At 47.7% G+C, this 22,932-nt stretch overlaps 1 protein-coding gene across 1 annotated transcript; it reads left to right on the forward strand.

Annotated features, from left to right (window-relative positions):
• Window positions 1-293: 293 nt before the first annotated feature.
• On the forward strand, window positions 294-20,473 carry prok1 (prokineticin 1). Its single transcript, XM_080209989.1, has 3 exons — window positions 294-387; window positions 16,473-16,598; window positions 20,230-20,473. Exons 1-3 carry the CDS (start codon window positions 319-321, stop codon window positions 20,350-20,352), a joined length of 318 nt encoding a protein of 105 aa, XP_080066115.1. The 5' UTR covers window positions 294-318; the 3' UTR covers window positions 20,353-20,473.
• The last annotated feature ends 2,459 nt before the right edge of the window (window positions 20,474-22,932 follow it).

The raw sequence follows: 22,932 nt of genomic DNA on the forward strand, positions 1-22,932 counted from the left end.
AGAGGAGCGAGATAGGGAAAGAGATAGTGAGAGGGACAGAAGAGGGGCAGAGACATTAGGACAAAACGACAGAGAGGGAGAGAGACTGATAGAGGGACAGACAGAAAGAGAAAAAGACAAATAGAAAGAGACAGAGAGAAAAAGAGGGAGACGCCTCCCTATCAGATTGCTACAGCTCCATGAAGAGCAGGACCTGAAGTGGGAGGGGACAGTTCCTGGAGATCTGGGCCGAGTGTATTATACAATTCAGCTGTACACATTACAGACTGAGGCAGAGACCCAATACTCCAGACAAAGCTCCCATCTCTGGGATTCAGAATGAAATCTTTGCTCTTTCTAACTTTCCTACTGTTATCAATACCCAGCCAAAGTGTTATTATTACAGGGGTAAGTCTGCATTTCTTACTTAAATTATAGTCAATGAATTTATTTCTATATCCAGGATTTAGAGACTTTTAAAAATGTATTTACTGAATCTAGTGACGAATCATATTGTAAATGCATCTTGGAGTTATTGCTCAGTGCTGAAGTGAAATAATTTCAATCTGTTTAATTAACTCATTAATATATTGAACAGGGATAAATATCAAGTTCCAATTCCTTTGGTTTCTGCTTGATTTGTTCAAACACATTTTTAAAAAGTTGTCTGATGCTGCCTAATGTTGTGTTCCGGAGTTTACAGATAGAAAGTATATTTTTATATGTAAAATAATGGCTTTAACAAGCCCAATATCTCAGAATGAAAGTGCAGCAATGCATCTGGATTGACAATAATCCACTTGATGTGATCAAAAATTGGGACACAGTATCCCAGAAACATCAATCCAACCATCCCTTCTTTCGCACAGTATTTCCAATATTCAGTTCTTTGAAGGTAAGTACGTGTCTGATGAATTCCTTTGCCGAATTCTGCTGTTATTGAATTGTTTTCTTAAAAATGAACTGTTTTATCGATGTAGCAGCAATTCCTGGCTGGAGTTAGTTGAGATCCTTTCCCTGCTGTACCCTTTCCTTATCTTATTCAAACAATGAAATGTCACCAGTCAGGAATGCAATACTGAGATACTGAAACTCGACCTGAACAAGAACAACATTCAGAAACAGGTGGCAGGAACAGTTCAGGGGAGGAAGCAATTTGCCAAAGTGGGGAAGCCACAAAAACAGATCTAGGAATGTGAATTCAGGCAGGGATTGGAGTTTAGTGTCTGAGAGGAAAATCACCTCCGGGTTAAGGAAGGAAAATCTAACAGTTCATCAATAAATTTCTCTTTCGTGCTTTGTGTTTGTTTCATAATTCCTAAAGCACATCAATAAATGGCCACATGTGAAAGAAGGAAAATAATGACACAGCACAACAGATAGTGAGAAAACACCATCTGTGTGTGTGTGTTTGTGTGTGTGTGTGTTTGTGTGTCTGTGTGTATGTGTGTGTTTGTGTGTATGTGTGTGTTTGTGTGTCTGTGTGTATGTGCGTGTATGTGTGTATATCTTTATATAAGTATGTCTGTGTGTCTATGAGTGTGTGTGTGTGTGTGTCTGTTTCTATGTGAGTATGTGTCTGTCAGTGTGTTGTGAGAGAGAGAAAGAGAAAATAGAAAGAGAGAAAATGAGAGATTTGCAGCCAGAGTGTGTGTTTGAGAGTCAGAGAGAAAGTGAGAGAGGAACATTTTGAGGCAGTGATATTCAGTTGCACTGGTTTGTGAGAGTGGGAGGTGATTGCGATAAAAGCCTGTGTCTCCACCCCCCAAAACTGTTACACACAATAATACGCTGTTAGAATGTACTATATATTACAGTGATAGAGACTCACTGCATAGGAGCTGCCAACACATCCCCACTTATTGCTCAGAACCTGATAAGTTATTCATCCTCAGATAGAGTCAAACTCCCTTTCAAAGTTATTGATAGAATCAGGTCAATCCTAATTCCTGAGTGAAAAAAATAAACCTTTCCCCTCCTTTGCCAATGATTTTGAATCTGTGGGCACCAGTTAATGACCCACTCACCGAGGGAATCGTTTTCTCAATCTACTCTATCAAAATCTGACATCAACGTGAATTCTCCATCTCATCTCTTAACCCTGTCTGTTCCAGACAGAACCATCCAAACTTTTCCAACCTCTCCTCAGAACTGAAATTCCTCTTCATTGGTAATATTCTGACAATGCTCCCCTGGACCCTTCCTCAGGCTTTTACATCTTTCCTCAAGTGCGGTGTCCAGAATCATAGAATCCCTGTGGTGCAGAAGGAGGCCATTTGGCCCATCAAGCCTGCACTGACCACAATCCCACCCAGGCCCTATTCCCATAACTCCACATATTTACCGTGCTGATCCCCTGACACCAATATAACATTAGGCCAATCAGCCTAACTCACATCTTTGGAGTGTGGGAAGGAACTGGAGCAGCTAGAAGGAACCCACGCAGACATGGGGAGAATGTGCAAACCCCACACAGATAGTCACCTGAGGCTGGAATTGAACCCGGGTCTCTGGTGCTATGAGGCAGCAGTGCTAACCACTGTGCCACCATGCTGCCCAGAGTTATCTACAATTATCCAGCGGAGAGCTAACTGGTGATTCAGAAAGTTTCCTTTTGCCTTTTTAAAAAAAAGTCCTATTTCCCTACTTATAATCAAAGAAACCAATGTGCTTTTTAATCCCTTATCAACTTACCCTGCTGTCCTTAAGGATTTATATACATGGACACCAAGAACTCTCTGTGCATTTATAATGTTCAAAGTCATGACATTACCGTATATTATCTTTTCACATCACTGACCCCTGCCAGCTTTCTAACTATTCCAGCTTCCTGCTAGAAATCTGCAAGCCCAGAGTTGTTTTTATCAGTATATGATATTACATCGCTACATATTACATTATACACTATAAATAGAAGCTGGATAGTAAGGCACATTGGGCGGGATTTTCCAGCCACGCTCACCCGAAAACTGGAAAACCCTGCCCAAGGTCAACAGACCTCCACATGGTCCATGCCCCGTGGAAGGCAGGATAGGAAACCACCACCCCCCCTCCCCCACACAGAGAGAGAAAGAGCACCCTGAGAGTGTGTGTCCACAGTCCCTGAAGGTAACAGAACCGGTAAGTCAGCTGGTAAAAATGTTTTCCATGACTTTTGCGCTGTCAGTGGACTGTGAAGGGATTTCTTTCTCTCAGGGGAGAGTAAATTCTTTACCGCAGAGGGCTGGAGAGGCTGGGTCATGTTCAAGGCTGAGATGGAGAGATTTTTAATCAGGAAGGGAAATGGGGATTATGGGGATAAAGTGGGAAAGTGGACTTGCAGATGATTGAAGTTTAAGGATGATGAGAGACTTTTCCCATCCCAGCTGCCAAGGAATTGGAATAGGCGGGACAGGACCATGCAAAGGTCCATGAACATCGGGTGGGATTTGGGATCAGCATGGCCAGAAAATCTTGCCAGATCTCATTGAATGATGGAGCAGACTCGATGGGCCGAATTCCATATTCCCATTTTCAAGCAGAGGGTTTGAAAATAGATAAGTCCCCTGGTCCGGATGGGATTTACCCTAGGATTCTCTGGGAGGCAAGAGAGGTGATTGCGGAGCCTCTGGCTCTGATCTTCAGGTCGTCGTTGGTCTCTGGTATAGTACCGGAAGATTGGAGGACAGCAAATGTTGTCCCATTGTTTAAGAAGGGGAGCAGAGACTTCCCTGGGAATTATGGACCGGTGAGTCTTACTTCTGTGGTGGGTAAGGTTTTGGAAAGGATTATTAGAGACAGGATTTATAGTTATTTGGAGAGTAATGAATTGATTAGAGACAGTCAGCATGGTTTTGTAGCGGGTAGGTCGTGCCTTACTAACCTTATCAAGTTCTTTGAGAAAGTGACCAAAGAGGTGGATGGGGGTAAGGCAGTTGACGTGGTGTATATGGATTTTAGTAAGGCGTTTGATAAGGTTCACCATGGTAGGCTTCTGCAGAAAATGCAGATGTATGGGATTGGGGGTGATCTAGGTAATTGGATCAGGAATTGGCTAGCAGATAGGAGACAGAGGGTGGTGGTTGATGGTAAATATTCGTCATGGAGTTCAGTTACGAGTGGTGTGCCTCAGGGATCTGTTTTGGGGCCACTGTTGTTTGTAATTTTTATTAATGATCTGGATGAGGGTATAGTTGGGTGGATTAGTAAGTTTGCTGATGACACCAAAGTCGGAGGTGTGGTAGATTGTGAGGAAGGGTGTCATAGTTTGCAGGGTGACTTAGAAAGGTTGCAGAGCTGGGCCGAGAGGTGGCGGATGGAGTTTAATGTGGAGAAGTGTGAGGTAATTCATTTCGGTAGGAATAACAGATGTGTTGAGTATAGGGCTAACGGGAGGACTTTGAATAGTGTGGAGGAGCAGAGGGATCTAGGTGTATGTGTACATAGATCCCTGAAAGTTGGGAATCAAGTAGATAAGGTTGTTAAGAAGGCATACGGTGTCTTGGCGTTTATTGGTAGGGGGATTGAATTTAGGAGTCGCAGCGTCATGATGCAACTGTACACAACTCTGGTGCGGCCGCACTTGGAGTACTGTGTGCAGTTCTGGTCCCCACATTACAGGAAGGATGTAGAGGCTTTGGAGAGGGTGCAGAGGAGGTTTACCAGGATGTTGCCTGGTATGGAGGGGAGATCCTATGAGGAGAGACTGAGAGATTTGGGGTTGTTTTCGCTGGAAAGAAGGCGGCTAAGAGGGGACCTTATTGAAACATATAAGATGATGAGAGGTTTAGACAGGGTGGATAGTGATAGTCTTTTTCCTAGGATGGAGAAAGCTAGCACGAGGGGGCACGGCTTTAAATTAAGGGGGGGTAGTTATAGGACTGATGTCAGGGGTAGGTTCTTTACCCAGAGGGTGGTGAGGGACTGGAATGCCCTGCCAGCTGCAGTTGTAAATGCGCCTAGTTTGGGGGCGTTTAAGAGATCTGTGGATAGGTTTATGGACGAAATGGGATTGGTTTAGATTAGTGGGTTAGTGTTGTTTTTTTTTAAAAGCTGGTCGGCGCAACATCGTGGGCCGAAGGGCCTGTTCTGCGCTGTAATGTTCTATGTTCTATGAGGAGAGGCTGAATAAACTAGGCTTGTACTCGTTAGAGTTTAGAAGAATGAGGGGAGATCTCATTGAGACATATAAGATGATGAATGGGATGGATAGGATAGAGGTGGAGAGACTCTTCCCACTCAGAAAGGACAGTAGGACTAGAGGGCACAGCCTCTATGTTCAAGCAGAATGATTTTACAGGCTGTAGTTTCCTGCTTAATCCTCTTCCCTTTCCTGAACACTGGCCTCAAGTATTTCCATCTTTGGTTATGTCAGAATTCTAGTTTGCTTTTATCCAGAACAAAATGTCCTTTCAGAAATGCTGATCTTTCCTCTGTTTACCTTTCACATCATCCACCTGCTTTCTGATGACAGCTGTCATGTATATCATTAATAATTCTGCCATTTAAGATCCAAAGGGTAATTGTCCAACTCATATCCTTCATAACTGTGTACACTTCCTGGACAGAATCTTCACCTAATTTGTCAGTTTCAGTGGGAGAATCAGGCTGTATCTCTCCTGCTGAACATAAGAACATAAGAAATAGGAGCAGGAGTAGGCCATCTGGCCCCTCGAGCCTGCCCCGCCATTCAATAAGATCATGGCTGATCTGTCGTGTCTCAGTTCCACTTTCCCGCCCTCTCCCCATAACCCTTAATCCCCTTGCCTATCAAAAACCTATCAACCCGCGTCTTAAAAATATTTAGCGAGGCAGCCTCCACCACTTCAACAGGCAGAGAATTCCAGAGATTCACCACCCTTTGAGTGAAGAAGTTCCTCCTTAACTCCGTTCTAAACCGCCCCCCCTTTATCTTGAGGCTGTGCCCTCTAGTCCTACTGTCCTTTCTGAGTGGGAAGAGTCTCTCCACCTCTATCCTATCCATCCCATTCATCATCTTATATGTCTCAATGAGATCTCCCCTCATTCTTCTAAACTCTAACGAGTACAAGCCTAGTTTATTCAGCCTCTCCTCATAGTTCAACCCCCTCAACTCCGGTATTAGCCTAGTAAACCCCCTCTGCACTCCCTCTAAGGCCAAAATATCCTTGTGTAAGTGCGGCGACCAAAACTGCACACAGTACTCCTGCTGCGGCCTCACCAATGCCCTATACAGCCGCAGCAAGACCTCCCTACTTTTATATTCAATCCCCCTCGCTATGAAGGCCAGCATCCCATTCGCCTTCCTGACCACCTGCTGCACCTGCAGGCTGGGTTTTTGCGACTCGTGCACAAGGACCCCGAGGTCCATCTGCACCGTCGCCTGCTGCAGTTTTTTGCCATGTAAGTAATAGTCCTTCCTACCATTATTCCTACCAAAGTGGACAACCTCACATTTGCCAACATTAAATTCCATTTGCCAGTTGCTGAGATTTTCCTCCAGATTATCTGCAGTGCCCAGGGAGTCTGGGGGTTGGTTTTTGCCGTTGGTCTGGTAGGGCCAGGCATTATAGAGCCAGCAATGCCAGCTTCACACAGAGACACCACCTGTAAAGTGCGCCCCAATCAGCACCCAAAATTAACTTCCACCACGGACTCCCCCCCACATAACAGACAAGGAGATGCAGGTGCAGCAGGTGGTCAGGAAGGCGAATGGGATGCTGGCCTTCATAGCGAGGGGGATTGAATATAAAAGTAGGCAGGTCTTGCTGCAGCTGTATAGGGCATTGGTGAGGCCGCAGCTGGAGTACTGTGTGCAGTTTTGGGCGCCGCACCTGCGCAAGGATATTTTGGCCTTGGAGGGAGTGCAGAGGAGGTTTACTAGGCTGATACCGGAGTTGAGGGGATTGAGCTATGAGGAGAGGCTGAATAAACTAGGCTTGTACTCGTTAGAGTTTAGAAGAATGAGGGGAGATCTCATTGAGACGTATAAGATGATGAATGGGATGGATAGGATAGAGGTGGAGAGACTCTTCCCGCTCAAAAAAGACAGTAGGACTAGGGGGCACAGCCTCAAGATAAAGGGGGGGCGGTTTAGAACGGAGTTGAGGAGGAACTTCTTCACTCAAAGGGTGGTGAATCTCTGGAATTCTCTGCCCGTTGAAGTGGTGGAGGCTGCCTCGCTAAATATTGTTAAGAAGCGGGTTGATGGGTTTTTGATAAGAGAGGGGATTAAGGGTTATGGGGAGAGGGCGGGAAAGTGGAACTGAGCCACGACAGATCAGCCATGATCTTATTGAATGGCGGGGCAGGCTCGAAGGGCCAGATGGCCTACTCCTGCTCCTATTTCTTATGTTCTTATGTTCTTATGAGATGCCTCTCCAACAAACATCGGGGTAACCCCCCCCCCACCCATTACATATCAGGGTGAGCCCTCCCCCCCCAACAAGCACTGAGACAAACCACCCCCCTCCCCAACAATCAGTAGGACAACCCCCCCCCTTTCCCAGCAGGGCTGCCCCCCTCCCCAGCAATTATTGGAGTAACTCCACTCCCCCAACAATCAATGTGGCAAAACATTCCCCATGAGCATCGGGTGACCCCCCCCACACATAAGGGAAGTCTCCCCATTGAGGGTCTCCAGAGAGCAGGTCCTGGCACAGTCCCCCCGGCACAGTCCCCCCAGCACAGTCCCCCCGGCACAGTCCCCTGGCACAGTCCCCCTGGCACAGTCCCCCCGGCACAGTCCCCCCGGCACAGTCCCCCGGCACAGTCCCCCCGGCACAGTCCCCTGGCACAGTCCCCCCGGCACAGTCCCCCCGGCACAGTCCCCTGGCACAGTCCCCCCGGCACAGTCCCCTGGCACAGTCCCCCCGGCACAGTCCCCCGGCACAGTCCCCCCGGCACAGTCCCCCGGCACAGTCCCCCCGGCACAGTCCCCCCGGCACAGTCCCCCCGGCACAATGCCAGTTCAAGTCCCACTTCAGATAGCTGAATACAAAAATTTAGGTCACATTCCAAAGCAATACTGGGGGAAAGCTACACTGCTGGAGCTGTCACATAAACCAAGGCCCTATCTGTACTCCCAGATGTTCTAATCGATCCATGCGATTATTTCAAAGAAGAATTCTTCCTGAATCCTGTACCCCACAATCTACATCACTAAAACAGATTTAACACTATCAAGGGTGGCACGGTAGCACAGTGGTTAGCACTGCCGCTGCTTCACAGCTCCAGGGTCCTGGGTTCAATTCCCAGCTCGGGTCACTGTCTGTGTGGAGTTTGCACATTCTCCTCGTGTCTGTGTGGGTTTCCTCCCACAGTCCAAAGATGTGAGGGTTAGGTTGATTGGCCATGCTAGGAAATTGCCCCTTAGTGTCCAGGGATATGTAGGTTAGAGGGATTAGTGGGTATAATATGTGGGGACATGGGGATAGGGCCTGGGTGGGATTGTATTCGGTGCAAACTTGATGGGCCAAAGGGCCTCTTTCTGCACTGCAAGGTTCTACGATTAAGTTGCTCCGAGTGGGATCTTGCTATGTGAAGATTTGCCACTGTGTTTCCTATTGTACAACTGTGGCTACATTTTAGAAATGATTTTCTGGACAATAAAGCACTTTGGGGCATCTGTGGCCATGAAAGGCGCTACAGAAATGTAGCTTTCTTTCTTCTCTATGCACTGTTTGGATCCTGTACAAAGTCCCAGCTATGGAACTCTCCCACACTCTTCCTTAACTCAACACAATTAGATTCAGTCAAATTCAATAAATCCTTTTTATTCAGAAATTTATATCACACATAATAAATATACTGCCGTTCCAACTCCTCCTTTCCCTTCTCCTTTATTCGGGAACACCTGTTAACCAGGAATATTAAGAACACAATCCTGGAATTGCAAATGCCTTATAATCACACGTACTAATTAGTGCCTACAGCTTAATAACCTTATTAATTACATGACAGACTTTGACGTACGGACACCGCAATATCATCTTCATCACTTTTCTGCTGATTCCTGTAGCTTTCAGGATTATTCTGCGTTTCCTGCTCTTTATATCTTGCTGTCCTTTGACCTCTTTGCTAAAACCTCTGATTCTTTGATTTTTCTCACTCTGCCGAACCAGTTTAAACCTTCCCCGACAGTATTGGTTAACTGGTTAACCACTGAAATAAAAGCAAATTACTGCAGAGGATGGAACGCCGAAACTGGAAAAGGCAGCATTATTGTCAATGAGAATGCAGTGCTGAGCTGATGCAACCTGCCTGGTGTAGGTCCACCCACTGTGCTGTGGGAGGGGGGAGAGTTCCAGGAGTTTGAACCAATGCCAGTGAATGAACAGTCAGGATGGTTGGGGACCTAGCAGGAGGAAGTGTTCCCAAGGGATTGTATATACCAGCCAAGCAGACTGGTAATAGTGTGACACCCCTCGGGCAATGTCAAGACACTTCAGTCTCCTTTAGGAAGAACAGATAATTATTGATAAACAGAAATCTGGTAGAGGTGATTTCAGCCATGGCTGCCTTGGGGGCATTACATGCTTACTACTCTCAATGATTCTGCACAAGAGGACTCCACCCTCTGGTATGACCAGCCCCTCAAGTCAGGTGACTCTCTTCTGCTGTGTTATCTTAGAGACAGACCCTATAATCACTACATCCCTCCCCCTTTACCTCATTATACAGTTAGAACATAGAACATTACAGCACAGTACAGGCCCTTCAGCCCTCGATGTTGTGCCGAGCTATGTCCAAACCCAAAATCAAGCTATCCCACTCCCTATCATTCTGGAGTGCTCCATGTGTCTATCCAATAACCGCTTGAAAGTTCCTAAAGTGTCCGACTCCACTATCACAGCAGGCAGTGTATTCCACATCCCAACCACTCTCTGAGTGAAGAATCTACCTCGGACATCCCTCCTATATCTCCCACCATGAAACTTATAGTTATGACCCCTAGTAACAGCTACATCCACTCGAGGAAATAATCTCTGAGCGTCCACTCTATCTATCCCCCTCATCATCTTATAAGCTTCTATTAAGTCACCTCTCATCCTCCTCCACTCTAAAGAGAAAAGCTCCAGCTCCCTCGACCTTTCCTCATAAGACCTACCCTCCAAACCAGGCAGCATCCTGGTAAATCTCCTCTGCACTCTCTCCAATGCTCCCACATCCTTCTTATAGTGAGGTGACCAGAACTGAACACAATATTCCAAATGTTAAAGTCAATTTACTCAAAGCCACACATTCTAAATACACATTATGCAGACAGGTTTAACATTTGTAAATTGGTGTAATAATTGTTCAAAGGTGAGTTCTGGAGGCTTGTATTTAACATAACACTTCAACCAGGAGGTTTAAACTATGCACCGTTCCAAATGTGGGTGGGTGATTTTCCCCCAAAAAATCTAAGTGTTGAATTCACGTAAAAACTGGAGTAAATCACACTGGACGATCCAATGGGAGTTTTAAAAAGAGTCTCTACAGAGTGTCCCAGCATGTATCATGCTGAACATAAGAACATAAGAACATAAGAAATAGGAGCAGGAGTAGGCCATCTAGCCCCTCGAGCCTGCCCTGCCATTCAATAAGATCATGGCTGATCTGTCGTGTCTCAGTTCCACATTCCCGCCCTCTCCCCATAACCCTTAATCCCCTCGCCTATCAAAAACCTATCAACCCGCGTCTTAAAAATATTGAGCGAGGTAGCCTCCACCACCTCAATGGGCAGAGAATTCCAGAGAAAATCAGTGAATGGGGCCTATTCCCACTGGAGAAACCAGAGAATTGGGAAGCCTTTAAAAGTGAGCAGAGGACAACTAAAAATACATTAAGAACATAAGAACATAAGAACATAAGAAATAGGAGCAGGAGTAGGCCATCTGGCCCTTCGAGCCTGCCCCGCCATTCAATAAGATCATGGCTGATCTGTCGTGGCTCAGTTCCACTTTCCCGCCCTCTCCCCATAACCCTTAATCCCCTCTCTTATCAAAAACCCATCAACCCGCTTCTTAAAAATATTTAGCGAGGCAGCCTCCACCACTTCAACGGGCAGAGAATTCCAGAGATTCACCACCCTTTGAGTGAAGAAGTGGGGAAAAGATGAAATGTGAGTGTAAGCTAGCTAGTAATACAAAAGAAGATAGGAAGAGGTTTTTTTCAATGTATAAAAGGTAAGTGAGAGGCAAAAATAGCCATTGGACCACTGGAAATGAGGCTGGAGAAGTAATAATAGGAAACAAAGCAATGGCAGAGGAACTGAATAGTTACTTTGCATCAGTCTTCATGGTGGAAGAGACCAGTGGGATGTCAGAGCTCCAGGAGAATCAGGGAGAACAGGTGAGTGTAGTGACTATCACTAAGGAGAAAGTTCTGGGGAAACTGAAAGGTCTGAATGTGGATAAATCACCTGAACCGAATGGACTACACCCCAGGGTTCTAAATGAGATAGCTGAGGAAATTGTGGAGGCATTGGTGGTGATCTTTCAGGAATTACTGGAGGTAGGGAGGCTCCCAGAGGATTGGAAAGTAGTTAATGTAACACTGCTGTTTAAGAAGGGAGGGAGGCAGCAGATGGGAAATTATAGAACAATTAGCCTGACCGCTCACTGGCAAGATTTTAGAGTCCATTATTAAAGATGAGATCGCGGAGTATTAGAAATGTGTGATAAAGTAGGACTGAGTCAGCACGGCTTTATCAAGGGGAGGTCATGTTTGACAAATCTGTTAGAGTTCTTTGAGGAGGTAACAAGAAAGTTAGATAAAGGAGAATCAGCGGACATGATCTATTTAGATTTCCAGAAGGCCTTTGACAAGGTGCCACATAGGAGACTGTTAAATAAATGCCCATGGCGTTAAGGGTAAGATCCTGGCATGGATAGAGGATTGGCTGACTGGCAGAACACAGTAAAAAGTCTGACAACACCACATCATGACTGGCAGTGGGCAGAGAGTGGGGATAAGGGGGTCTTTTTCAGGATGGCAGCCAGTGACTGGTGGTGTGTCTCAGGGGTCAGTGCTGGGATCACAATATTTCACAATTTACGTTAATGATTTGGAGAATGGAACTGAAGGCACTGTAACTAAGTTTGCAGGTGATACAAAGAAAGGCAGAGGAACAGATTGTATTGAGGAAGCGGGGGGCTGCAGAAGGACATGGACAGGTTAGGAGAGTGGGAAAAGAAGTGGCAAATGGAATACAATGTGGAAAAGTGTGAGGTTTTCACTTCCACTCCAGCAGGCCAAGGCTGGCAGCACCCAGCAAACCCTGCTGGAGTGAACCAGTCCTGGGAGGAGTGGGGGGAGAGACTGGCGGGTCTGGAGAATTCAATCCCAGGCCCGCTAATGATATTTAAAACAGATTCAAAGGTGAATTTAAATAAATGATACAGCTCTGCACCATGGAGCTGACGGCACTGGAAATCCACCCAATGGGGTGCTGGCGAAATGGCTTCCACTCGAGTCTCCCGACTCCATGAAGATTTGTGGGACTCTGCCAAACAGGCTTGCTGCTTTCTGAGTTCTGTCCTGGACTGTGTGATCAAGGATTATATACTTTACACTGCGGACTGTGTCACTCTCTAGTTCTCTGTTGATCCTTTTCTCTTTCACACACGTTACAATTCCTGCAGGACACCAACATCACAAATCACAGCCTCATGTCTTGACAGCTCATTCACAAACTCGCTCTGTCACTGGTGATCAGCGTATTCTAGTTTAGATAATTATATCCTGTGGAAAGTTTTATCTATTTTGAGCACTTTTCTTTGTATCTTTCCATTAACGTTTTTATCATAAATGCAAATGACTCCGGATGCTGGAATCTGAAACTAAAACAGAAATGCTGGAAAATCTCAGCAGGTCTGGCAGCATCTGTGGAGAATAGAGCCAACGTTTCGAGTCTGGATGACTCTTCATCAGAACTAAAGACAAGGAAAATTGGACAAGATTTATACTGTCAGGGTGGGAGGGTGGGGGGTGGGGGTTGGGAAGAGTTGAGGGGGGGTTGGGGGTGCAGTGGGGCGGGGGTGTGGAGGGGGGGCTGTAATTGATAGGAACAGTTCAGACAAAGGGAGTGTATAAGGTAGTGATAAAGGCTGATCATTTTATCATACTGGATTTTGTTTTTTTCCATGAGTGTGACCTTTTCAGCAGTCTCTGGTGTGTAATCTCCGTTTCCTTCTCTGCCTGAACCGCTGTTTTGTCTCATTCTCTCCGGCACAACTTCCCCAACTGGTGGCTTCATTCTCCAATCTCTCCCTCCTTCTGCATCAACCAATCCTCTACCTTCTCCTCAGCCTCTGATTATATACAGACACTAAGGGGCAGTTCTACATCTAAAATAATCATTGAACAAATTTAAAACTTTATCAGATTTTACAGATAATTGGCTGATTCCTTGTTTTATGATTATATTGTCAGCTGTTGGACCAATGGAATAAAGCAGCGTGTTAACCTGTTCAATCCTTTCCTTTCACCCAGACAATTATGGCCCATAACTTTCTGGCTCCCGAGTATCAGATTTAGGGAGCATTCCGGGGAAACCCTTTGGGAGGTTTCCATATAAGGGTTTACTCAGCAGTCGCCCAAAGTGCTAATTTCTCCTGGACAATTGTACTGTTCAGGGGACCATCCGACAAAGTGATGTAAATGGTTCTGCCTGTTTTATCCTCACAGTTACTCAGAGAGAGCAATTATTTTAAAGACCCTAACAGAGCCCCACATGGTCCACATCCCATATTCCGGACACGCTTCCCCCAACTAATTACCCCCCCAATCCCCCCCACCCCAGGGTATTCCAAACCCACCTTCCTGTCACCCTGATCCAAATTCCCCCATCCTTTGACTCCAGCCACAAGTAACTAGCCTCTCGTAAACCCACTGGCCTGATGCTCAGTCCCTCTGAACAGTTGTGTCCTCCCTGCAACCAGATCCCAGACCACCACCCCCTCACCCTGATGTCCAACCTTCTCATTCCCTTAATGTCTGCTCCCCTCCCCCTGTAACCTGACCGGATTCCTCCCTTCCCACCCCCCACTTACCTTCTCTCTTGCCTGTCAGTTTCACTGGGCCCTTTACCTGCTGGTGTGATCTCTCTGAGTTTCCTGGGGTCACTGTACTTGGGTCTATGGGTCTCTTTGCTGCAGCCTCCAGGTAACTCCAGACAGTAGAGATTTGAGCCAAGTTTTCCAGACAGGAAAATGCTCTTGTCCCTTCAATGGGCCATGATTTTTCACCACTAATTGGAATTTATGGTTCTATCTATCTGAAAGATCTCTTTCCACAAAGTTTTAAAAATTCTTTCATCGAATCATTGAATCCCTACAGTGTGGAAGGAGGCCATTCAGCCCATCGAGCCTGCATTGACCACAATCCCATCCAGGTCCTATCCCTGTAACCCCACATATTTACCCTAGCTAGTCCCCCTGGCATTCAAGGGCATTTAGCATGGTAAGTCCACCTAAACCGCACATCATTGCAGTGTGGGAGAAAACCAGAGCACCCAAAGGAAACCCACTCAGACATGGGGAGAACATGCAGACTCCACACAGACAGTGACTCAAGCTGGGAATTGAACCCGGGTCCCTTTGTGGCAGGAGTACTAACCACTGTGCCACCGCACTGCTCCAAGGGGTGTGGGCATCAAAGGCTGTGCCAGACTCGTTGCCCATTTCTTATTGTTCTTGACTGGAATGTTTCGCTCAGTCATTTCAGAGGGCTGTTAAAAATCAACCACATTACTGTGGGTCTGGACTCACATATAGGCCAGACCAGGTAAGGACAGCAGATTTCCTTCCCTAGAGGGCATGAGGGAACCAGATGGGTTTTTACAGCAACTGGCAATGGTTTCATGGTTATTATTAAACTTTATAGATAATAGATTTTTATTTAAGTCAAATTTCACCATCTGCTGTGGGGGGATTTGAACCCAGGTCTCCACAGCTTTACCCCAGGTCTCTGGATTGCTTGTCCAGTAACAATATCACTGTGCCATCATCTCAGTCTGTGCCTTAGAACATAGAACATTACAGCGCAGAACAGGCCCTTCGGCCCACGATGTTGCGCCAACCAGTTAAAAAACAATGACCCTCTAACCTAAACCAATCCCTTTTCGTCCATAAACCTATCCAGAGATCTCTTAAACGCCCCCAAACTAGGCGCATTTACAACTGCAGCAGGCAGGGCATTCCAATCCCTCACCACCCTCTGGGTAAAGAACCTACCCCTGACATCCGTCCTATAACTACCCCTCCTTAATTTAAAGCCATGCCCCCTCATGCTAGCTTTCTCCATCCTAGGAAAAAGGCTATCACTATCCACCCTGTCTAAACCTCTAATCATCTTATATGTTTCAATAAGGTCCCCTCTTAGCCGCCTTCTTTCTAGTGAAAACAACCCCAAATCCCTCAGTCTCTCCTCATAGGACCTCCCCTCCATACCAGGCAACATCCTGGTAAACCTCCTCTGCACCCTCTCCAAAGCCTCCACATCCTTCCTATAATGTGGGGACCAGAACTGCACACAATACTCCAAGTGCGGCCGCACCAGAGTTGTGTACAGTTGCAACATGACGCTGCGACTCCTAAATTCAATCCCCCTACCAATAAACGCCAAGACACCGTATGCCTTCTTAACAACCTTATCTACTTGATTCCCAACTTTCAGGGATCTATGTACACATACACCTAGATCCCTCTGTTCATCCACACTATCCTTATCCTTGGATAAGTTCAAACTGATCCTGAGGGTGGATTTCTGATCCATTGTTAACATTTTTAAATTACATGTTCAGCTTTAAGAGGTTTCCAAAAATCCAAGATGCCACCACTGTCCACTTCGACACAAAGAGTTTTCCTGCGGTTACTGATTTTGGCGGTTCCCACAGTAATGGCACTTGGGATCTCTGAGTGTGGATCTTTTTAGCAATCACAGCCTGGATAATCTATTTGAATCCTCGCTATTTTAGGGCAATGTTCTCGGGTTTTTGAAGTGCTGAATCCCAGCTTTTGTTCAGTTATTTAGCCCAGAGTAATATTTATCGATATTTTTCCTTGTTCAGAGTGAGCTGGGCTGTCACGCACTCTGGCCCCAACTCAGAAATCAGGTTTCGTAGTGTGCGGTTCCAATAGCAATATCTGTGCACTCCTGCTTTTTCAGGACTTGTGTTGTCCAGAACTTTTAAATTTTTTGCTGACCCCCCTACTCAATCTGCTGACTCTGTAAACTCTGGGTATAGAAGCTGGACTTCCACGCCATCCAATGGAGGTTTCTGTTTCAGTGATAAAAATTTAATTTCTGCCTTCAGCTTCCAAGTCTTTCTTTGGATTTTTTTCTCTGGTGGTTTCCTCCTGCAGCTTCGCATCTTGAGTTTTTTTTCAGTTTGGAATATTTCTTTGATTTTTTTTCTTCTAGGATAATCAAACACAAAAGGAATTGTAGGTTCTAAGCATTTCAATTGGTCTGATTTTTCAAACCTCTCTGCAGCATTAATCTGAGATTTGAGTATTTCTCATTAACTCCCTCCCTCTTTCTCTCACCAGGCCTGTGACCGGGATATGCAGTGCGGCCCAGGGTCCTGCTGTGCTGTCAGTCTGTGGTTGCGGGGACTCCGAATGTGCACCCCACAAGGACAGGAAGGAGACAAGTGTCATCCCTTCAGTCGCAAGGTTGGGATCTGCAGAATCACTTGTACATTGTGTTAGGATTCACACAGTCCAGTTCCATCTCTTGGGACTTGACAAGAGAAGGAGAATGTTGGGTCTCCCCAGAGTAAGTGCTGAGCCACACTGACCCCCTCCCCCCGCCTGACAATGGGCTGCTCCAAGTAACTAGATTGTTCCATTTCAGAGTTGGATGTAAGGTAACAGTTCCAATATCCACCATGTGCTGGGACCCATTGCTAGCTGAGTCCCAATACTTCCAGTAATTACTTTTAACATCCTGGAGGTCACCAGTGACCAGAAACTGACCTGGGCTGGTCATCTCAATACTGTGGCTACCAGAGCAGGTGAGAGGCTGGAAATACTATAGTGAATAATCCACCACCTAACCACCCCCCCCAATCCTGTCACCACCCCCTCCCACTCCAAGCCTGTCCACAATCTACAAGGATACCCTCCCCTTGCCTGGGTGGGTGCAGCTCCAACAACACTCAAAAAGCTTGACACCATCCAGGATAAAATAGCCCCGCTTGATTAGACTCCATCAACAAACATTTATAACCTCCAAATCACCGCAGCCCTTGTGCACCATCTACAAGATAAACTTGCCAAGACCCCTCAGGTAGCAGCTTCCAAACCCGTAACTGCCACCATCTTGAAGGGTGAGGGAATTCTGGGAAAACCACCAGTTTTCCTCTGAGTCAGTCAGCATCCTGATTTGGAAATATTATCGTCGATCCTTCACTGTCGCTGGGTCAAAATCCTGAAACTCCCTCCGAACAGCAATGTGGCTGCACCTACAGCACACAGACAGCAGCAGCTCAGCCAATATCTTCTCAAGGGCAGTTAGGGATGGGGAATAAGTGCTGGTCTAGACAGCAAACCACACAACCCATGAATTAATTTTGACAAAAATTGTTGTGTAATTAACCCCAGCTGCGTGTTTCAGCGACCCATGTTAATCATCTCCCTGCAGAAACGTTTAATTCCAAGGGCAGCTTTACAGGGTTAAAGGGCTGTTAACACGGCCATTTTCCAGAGACTGAGCTGCGTTGTTGCCTCGTTGTCATAGACAGGAACTCATTCAGAGTTCCCCACAATAATATTCATAAAAAGTCAGACAGGTGACTCACATGGACTCCCCGTGCATTGATTTGGTATCCAGCCTGTAGGACAGCACCCTCTTTAAACACAAACTGCTTCCAGTTTGTTTTACAAACTCGTAAGAGAATTTTCCGCTCAGAAAGCAGGTCTCCACCTTTCCAGGTTCAGGAAAGAAATCTCCACGCTGGAGAACACTCAGCTGTCTAAGGTATTAAGGCTTGTTGTTGATGCGTTTATTGAGCTTGTTAGCTGAGCGATCTAGCTGGGGAATTAAAGGAGACTCTCTTCACTAATCTCAATCCTTTTGAAAAGATCCAGGTCAGTAATATGTCACCAACAGGATAGAAATTCTCAGGGAAACATTGGAATACAATTGACCGGCTAATCTCACTTCCAGCAGAACATTCTCTGCTGCACAATCTGGGAACCCACCACTGATCAGTGAAACACACAGGAACACAGTGAGGATATTTCCCAAGAGATCTGTGTTAATTGTCCCTTTGTCACATTCAGGAATTCTAAGGCTGCAGTTCGGTTGCTTGTGATATCCCTTCCGAAAGACGTGTATCAGTTTCCTCTCCCTCCTCCCGAAGATCGGAATTTCCACCTGAACGGCCCATCAGGATTTCAGATCCCTCTTACTGTGGCAATCATTGCAGGTCTGATGGAAGATTTACCCAATTCTTTCACAGCCACATTGACAGGGCGGCGCTCCCTCAGCACTGACCCTCTGACAGTGCGGCACTCCCTCAGCACTGACCCTCTGACAGTGCGGCACTCCCTCAGCACTGACCCTCTGACAGTGCGGCACTCCCTCAGCACTGACCCTCTGACAGTGCGGCACTCCCTCAGCACTGACCCTCTGACAGTGCGGCACTCCCTCAGTACTGACCCTCTGACAGTGCGGCACTCCCTCAGCACTGACCCTCTGACAGTGCGGCGCTCCCTCAGCACTGACCCTCTGACAGTGCGGCACTCCCTCAGTACTGACCCTCTGACAGTGCGGCACTCCCTCAGCACTGACCCTCTGACAGTGCGGCACTCCCTCAGCACTGACCCTCTGACAGTGCGGCACTCCCTCAGCACTGACCCTCTGACAGTGCGGCACTCCCTCAGCACTGACCCTCTGACAGTGCGGCACTCCCTCAGCACTGACCCTCTGACAGTGCGGCACTCCCTCAGCACTGACCCTCTGACAGTGCGGCACTCCCTCAGCACTGACCCTCTGACAGTGCGGCACTCCCTCAGCACTGACCCTCTGACAGTGCGGCACTCCCTCAGCACTGACACTCTGACAGTGCGGCACTCCCTCAGCACTGACCCTCTGACAGTGCAGCACTCCCTCAGCACTGACCCTCTGACAGTGCGGCACTCCCTCAGCACTGACCCTCTGACAGTGCGGCACTCCCTCAGCACTGACCCTCTGACAGTGCGGCACTCCCTCAGCGCTGACCCTCTGACAGTGCGGCACTCCCTCAGTGCTAACCCTCTGACAGTGCGGCACTCCCTCAGCACTGACCCTCTGACAGTGCGGCACTCCCTCAGTGCTAACCCTCTGACAGTGCGGCACTCCCTCAGCACTGACCCTCTGACAGTGCGGCACTCCCTCAGCACTGACCCTCTGACAGCGCGGCACTCCCTCAGCACTGACCCTCTGACAGTGCAGCACTCCCTCAGCACTGACCCTCTGACAGTGCAGCACTCCCTCAGCACTGACCCTCTGACAGTGCGGCACTCCCTCAGCACTGACCCTCTGACAGTGCGGCACTCCCTCAGCACTGACCCTCTGAGAGTGCGGCACTCCCTCAGTGCTAACCCTCTGACAGTGCGGCGCTCCCTCAGTACTGACCTGTGGACAGTACTGGTTCCCGTTGAGTAAATCCCATGAGTTGGAGCTTGTACTTGACTGAATTTGCTAACTGAATGGTGGTGATGGCCTCTGGCTGTGATCTCTGGTGTCCTGCTCTGTGTCCTGGGAAGTGTAACAGTCTGGCTTTAGTGTCCTGGGGTAAGAGACCCCATGGTGGGGTCGCCAGTGTCCCAGGGTGGGGAGGGGGGCGTCAGTGTCCCAGGTGGGGGGGATTAGTGTCCTGGCGGCGTGGTTCAGTGTCCTGGGGCGGTGGATTAGTGTCCCGGCGGTGGGGACCAGTGTCCTGTGGGTGGGGGTCAGTGTCCCAGGCAAAGGCGGGTGTCAGTGTCCCGGGCGGGGGGTGGTGGAGGGGGGGTGGGACAGGTGGGGTCAGGGGTCAGTGTCCTGGGGCAGGGTCTCAGGGGAAGAGGGGACATTGTCTCAGGGCGGGGGTCAATGTCCAGGGAGTCAGTGCCCCGGGGGGGTGAGGGGGGAGTGTTCGGGGTGGGGGGGTTGTATCAGGACAGTTTTCAGTCGGGCTGGTTTGTGGGTGGAAAGCTCTCTCTGATTTCCAGTTTGAAATCTGTGTTTCAGATCACAGGCTGATTATTTCCTGTCTGTTGTTGGTGTGAAATCTCTTTGGACGTTGGATTTGTTGATTTTTGCTTCTCTTTCCTCCTGCAGGTCCCATTCGCTGGGAAGCGGCAGCATCACATCTGTCCGTGTTTGCCGTACCTGCTGTGCTCCCGATCCTGGGACAGCAGCTTTCGCTGCACCTCCAACTTTAAAAACATGAACTTACACTGAGAATGCGGTCAGTGTGTGGCCATCACCACCTGGGAGGCCAGAGACACACAGTGACAGTCACACTGGCCACACACCTCAGCAACTGATTGCAGCGTTCTTCATTCTGTAATGTGGGCAGCACTCACTGGGCCCTGTCCCTTTAATTGGGCAGCACTCACTGGGTCCTGTCCCTTTAATTGGGCAGCGCTCATTGGGCCCTGTCCCTTTAATTGGGCAGCACTCTCTGGGTCTGTCCCTTTAATTGGGCAGCACTCATTGGGTCTGTCCCTTTAATTGGGCAGCACTCATTGGGTCTGTCCCTTTAATTGGGCAGCACTCACAGTGCCTGCCCCTTTAATGATGTTGGGATTGTTTTGCTGCTAACTGGGGAGAGGCTGTTTGTTGCAGTTACACGGATTCAGTCACGGATTGACACCTTGTTCTCCTGTTGATGATGCCGTTTCCAAAGGGAATTCTCATTTTCTGATTGTTCCGCAGTGACAATAAACTCAGCAGCACAAACAGTGACTGTTATCTTTGTAAAGCTCACTGCACACATCCTTCATCAGACCGCTTCCTGCTCGGAATGGACTCTCTGTCAGCACCCTCCGTCAGGCACTATTTGTAAATCTGGGAATTGATCTTATTCCCACTGCTCCTCCCGGCATTCCAGCAAAAAGGATATTGGCGTTCAGGGTTAAACTTCCCCGGGGTTCCGTGCCGTGATCCATGCCGGGGTGTCCATGCCTGTGGTCCGTACCCGAGGGTCTTTGCCCTGGGGTCCGTGTTCTGGGTAAATGTCCTATGGTCAGTGTTCGGGGGTCAAGTATATTGGGGTCATGTTTTGTGGTCAGTGTCTTTGGTTATTGTTCTGAGGTCAGACTTCTGGGGTCAATGTCCTGGGGTCGGAGTTCGGGGTCAATGTCTGGGGTTTCTGTTTCAGAGTGAGGGACGCACATTTAATCCCTCAACATTCATAGAACATAGAACACTATAGCACAGACAGGCCCTTCGGCCCACAAGTTGCGCCAATCATATGTTCGCGTGCAAACATTCAGCAGCTTGTGTTGCTCAGTCACTGGGTTAACGTCCCACGGGGAGAGTCTGTGAACTGGAGATTTACATCTTGAATCAAATTATTATTCTGATGTTGGGGACTCTGCACCAAACTCCATGTTTGATGGGTGGGATTCGGTTGATTGTTATCTGAGCCTCGGAGAGGGGTCAGTGGGAGGTGGGGAGGGGGAAGGCGGGTGGTGTGGGGGAGGTGAGGGGAGGGGGATATGATGGTGGTGTCGGGGAAGGGGATTCCTCGGAGCTACAGCTCAGTTGGGAGGGAGCAGAACAAAGAAAATTACAGCACAGGAACAGGCTCTTCAGCCCAACACACCTGCTCCAACCGTGCCAACTTAACCGGAACCCCCTACCCTTCCGGGGACCACACCCCTCTGTTTCCACCCTATTCATGTGTTTGTCAAGACGCCCCTTAAAAGCCACTGCCGAATCCGCTTCCACTACCTTCCCCAGCAACATGTTCCAGCGCCTGTGCAAAAAAATCTGCCTCATACATCTCCTTTAAACCTCGCCCCTCGCATTTTAAACCTTTGCTCCCCAGTAATTGACTCTTCCATCCTGGGAAAAAGCTTCTGACTATCCACTCTGTTCATGCCTCTTGTAATCTTGTAGATTTCTATCAGGTCTCCCCTCAATCTCCATTGTTCCAGTGAGAATAAACCAAGTTTCTCCAACCTCTCCTCATAATACCCTCCATACCAGGCAACATCCTGGTAAATCTTTTCTGTACCCTCTCCAAAGCCTCTACATCCTTCTGGTAGTGCGGCAACCAGAATTGAACACTATATTCCAAGTGCAACCTCACTAAGGTTCTATAACACTGCAACACGACTTGCCAATTTTTAAACTCAATGCCCCGGCCGATGAAGGCAAGCATGCCGTATGCCTTCTTGACTACCTTCTCCACCTGCATTGCCACTTTCAGCACCCAGATCCCTCTGCCTATCAATACTCTGAAGGGATCTGCCATTTACTGTATATTTCCTATCTGTATTAGACCTTCCAAAATGCATTACCTCACATTTGTCCAGATTAAACTCCATCTGCCATCTCTCTGCCCAAGTCTCCAACCAATCTATATCCTGCTGTATCCTCTGATGGTCCTCATCACCATCCACAAATCCACCAACCTTCGTGTCGTTCACAAACTTATTAATCAAACCAGTTACATTTTCTCTCCAAATTATTTATATATATTACAAACAGCAAAGGTCCCAGCACTGATCCCTGAGGAAAGCCACTTGTCACAGCCCTTCATTCAGAAATGCACCCTTCCACTGCTACCCTCTGTCTTCTTTGACTGAGCCAGTTTTATATCCAGCTTGCCAGCTCATCTCTGATCCCGATCAACTTCACCTTCTGCATCAGTCTGCCATGAGGGACCTTGTCAAAAGTCTTACTGAAGTCCACGTAAACAACACCCACTGCCCTATCCTCATCAATCATCTTCGTCACTTCCTCGAAAAACTCGATCAAATTCCTGAGACACGACCTCCCCTTCACAAAACCATGTTGCCCCTCACTAAT

This window comes from Carcharhinus amblyrhynchos, chromosome 22, assembly GCF_965287045.1.
Source record: "Carcharhinus amblyrhynchos chromosome 22, sCarAmb.v2.hapA, whole genome shotgun sequence".
NCBI lineage: Eukaryota > Metazoa > Chordata > Chondrichthyes > Carcharhiniformes > Carcharhinidae > Carcharhinus > Carcharhinus amblyrhynchos.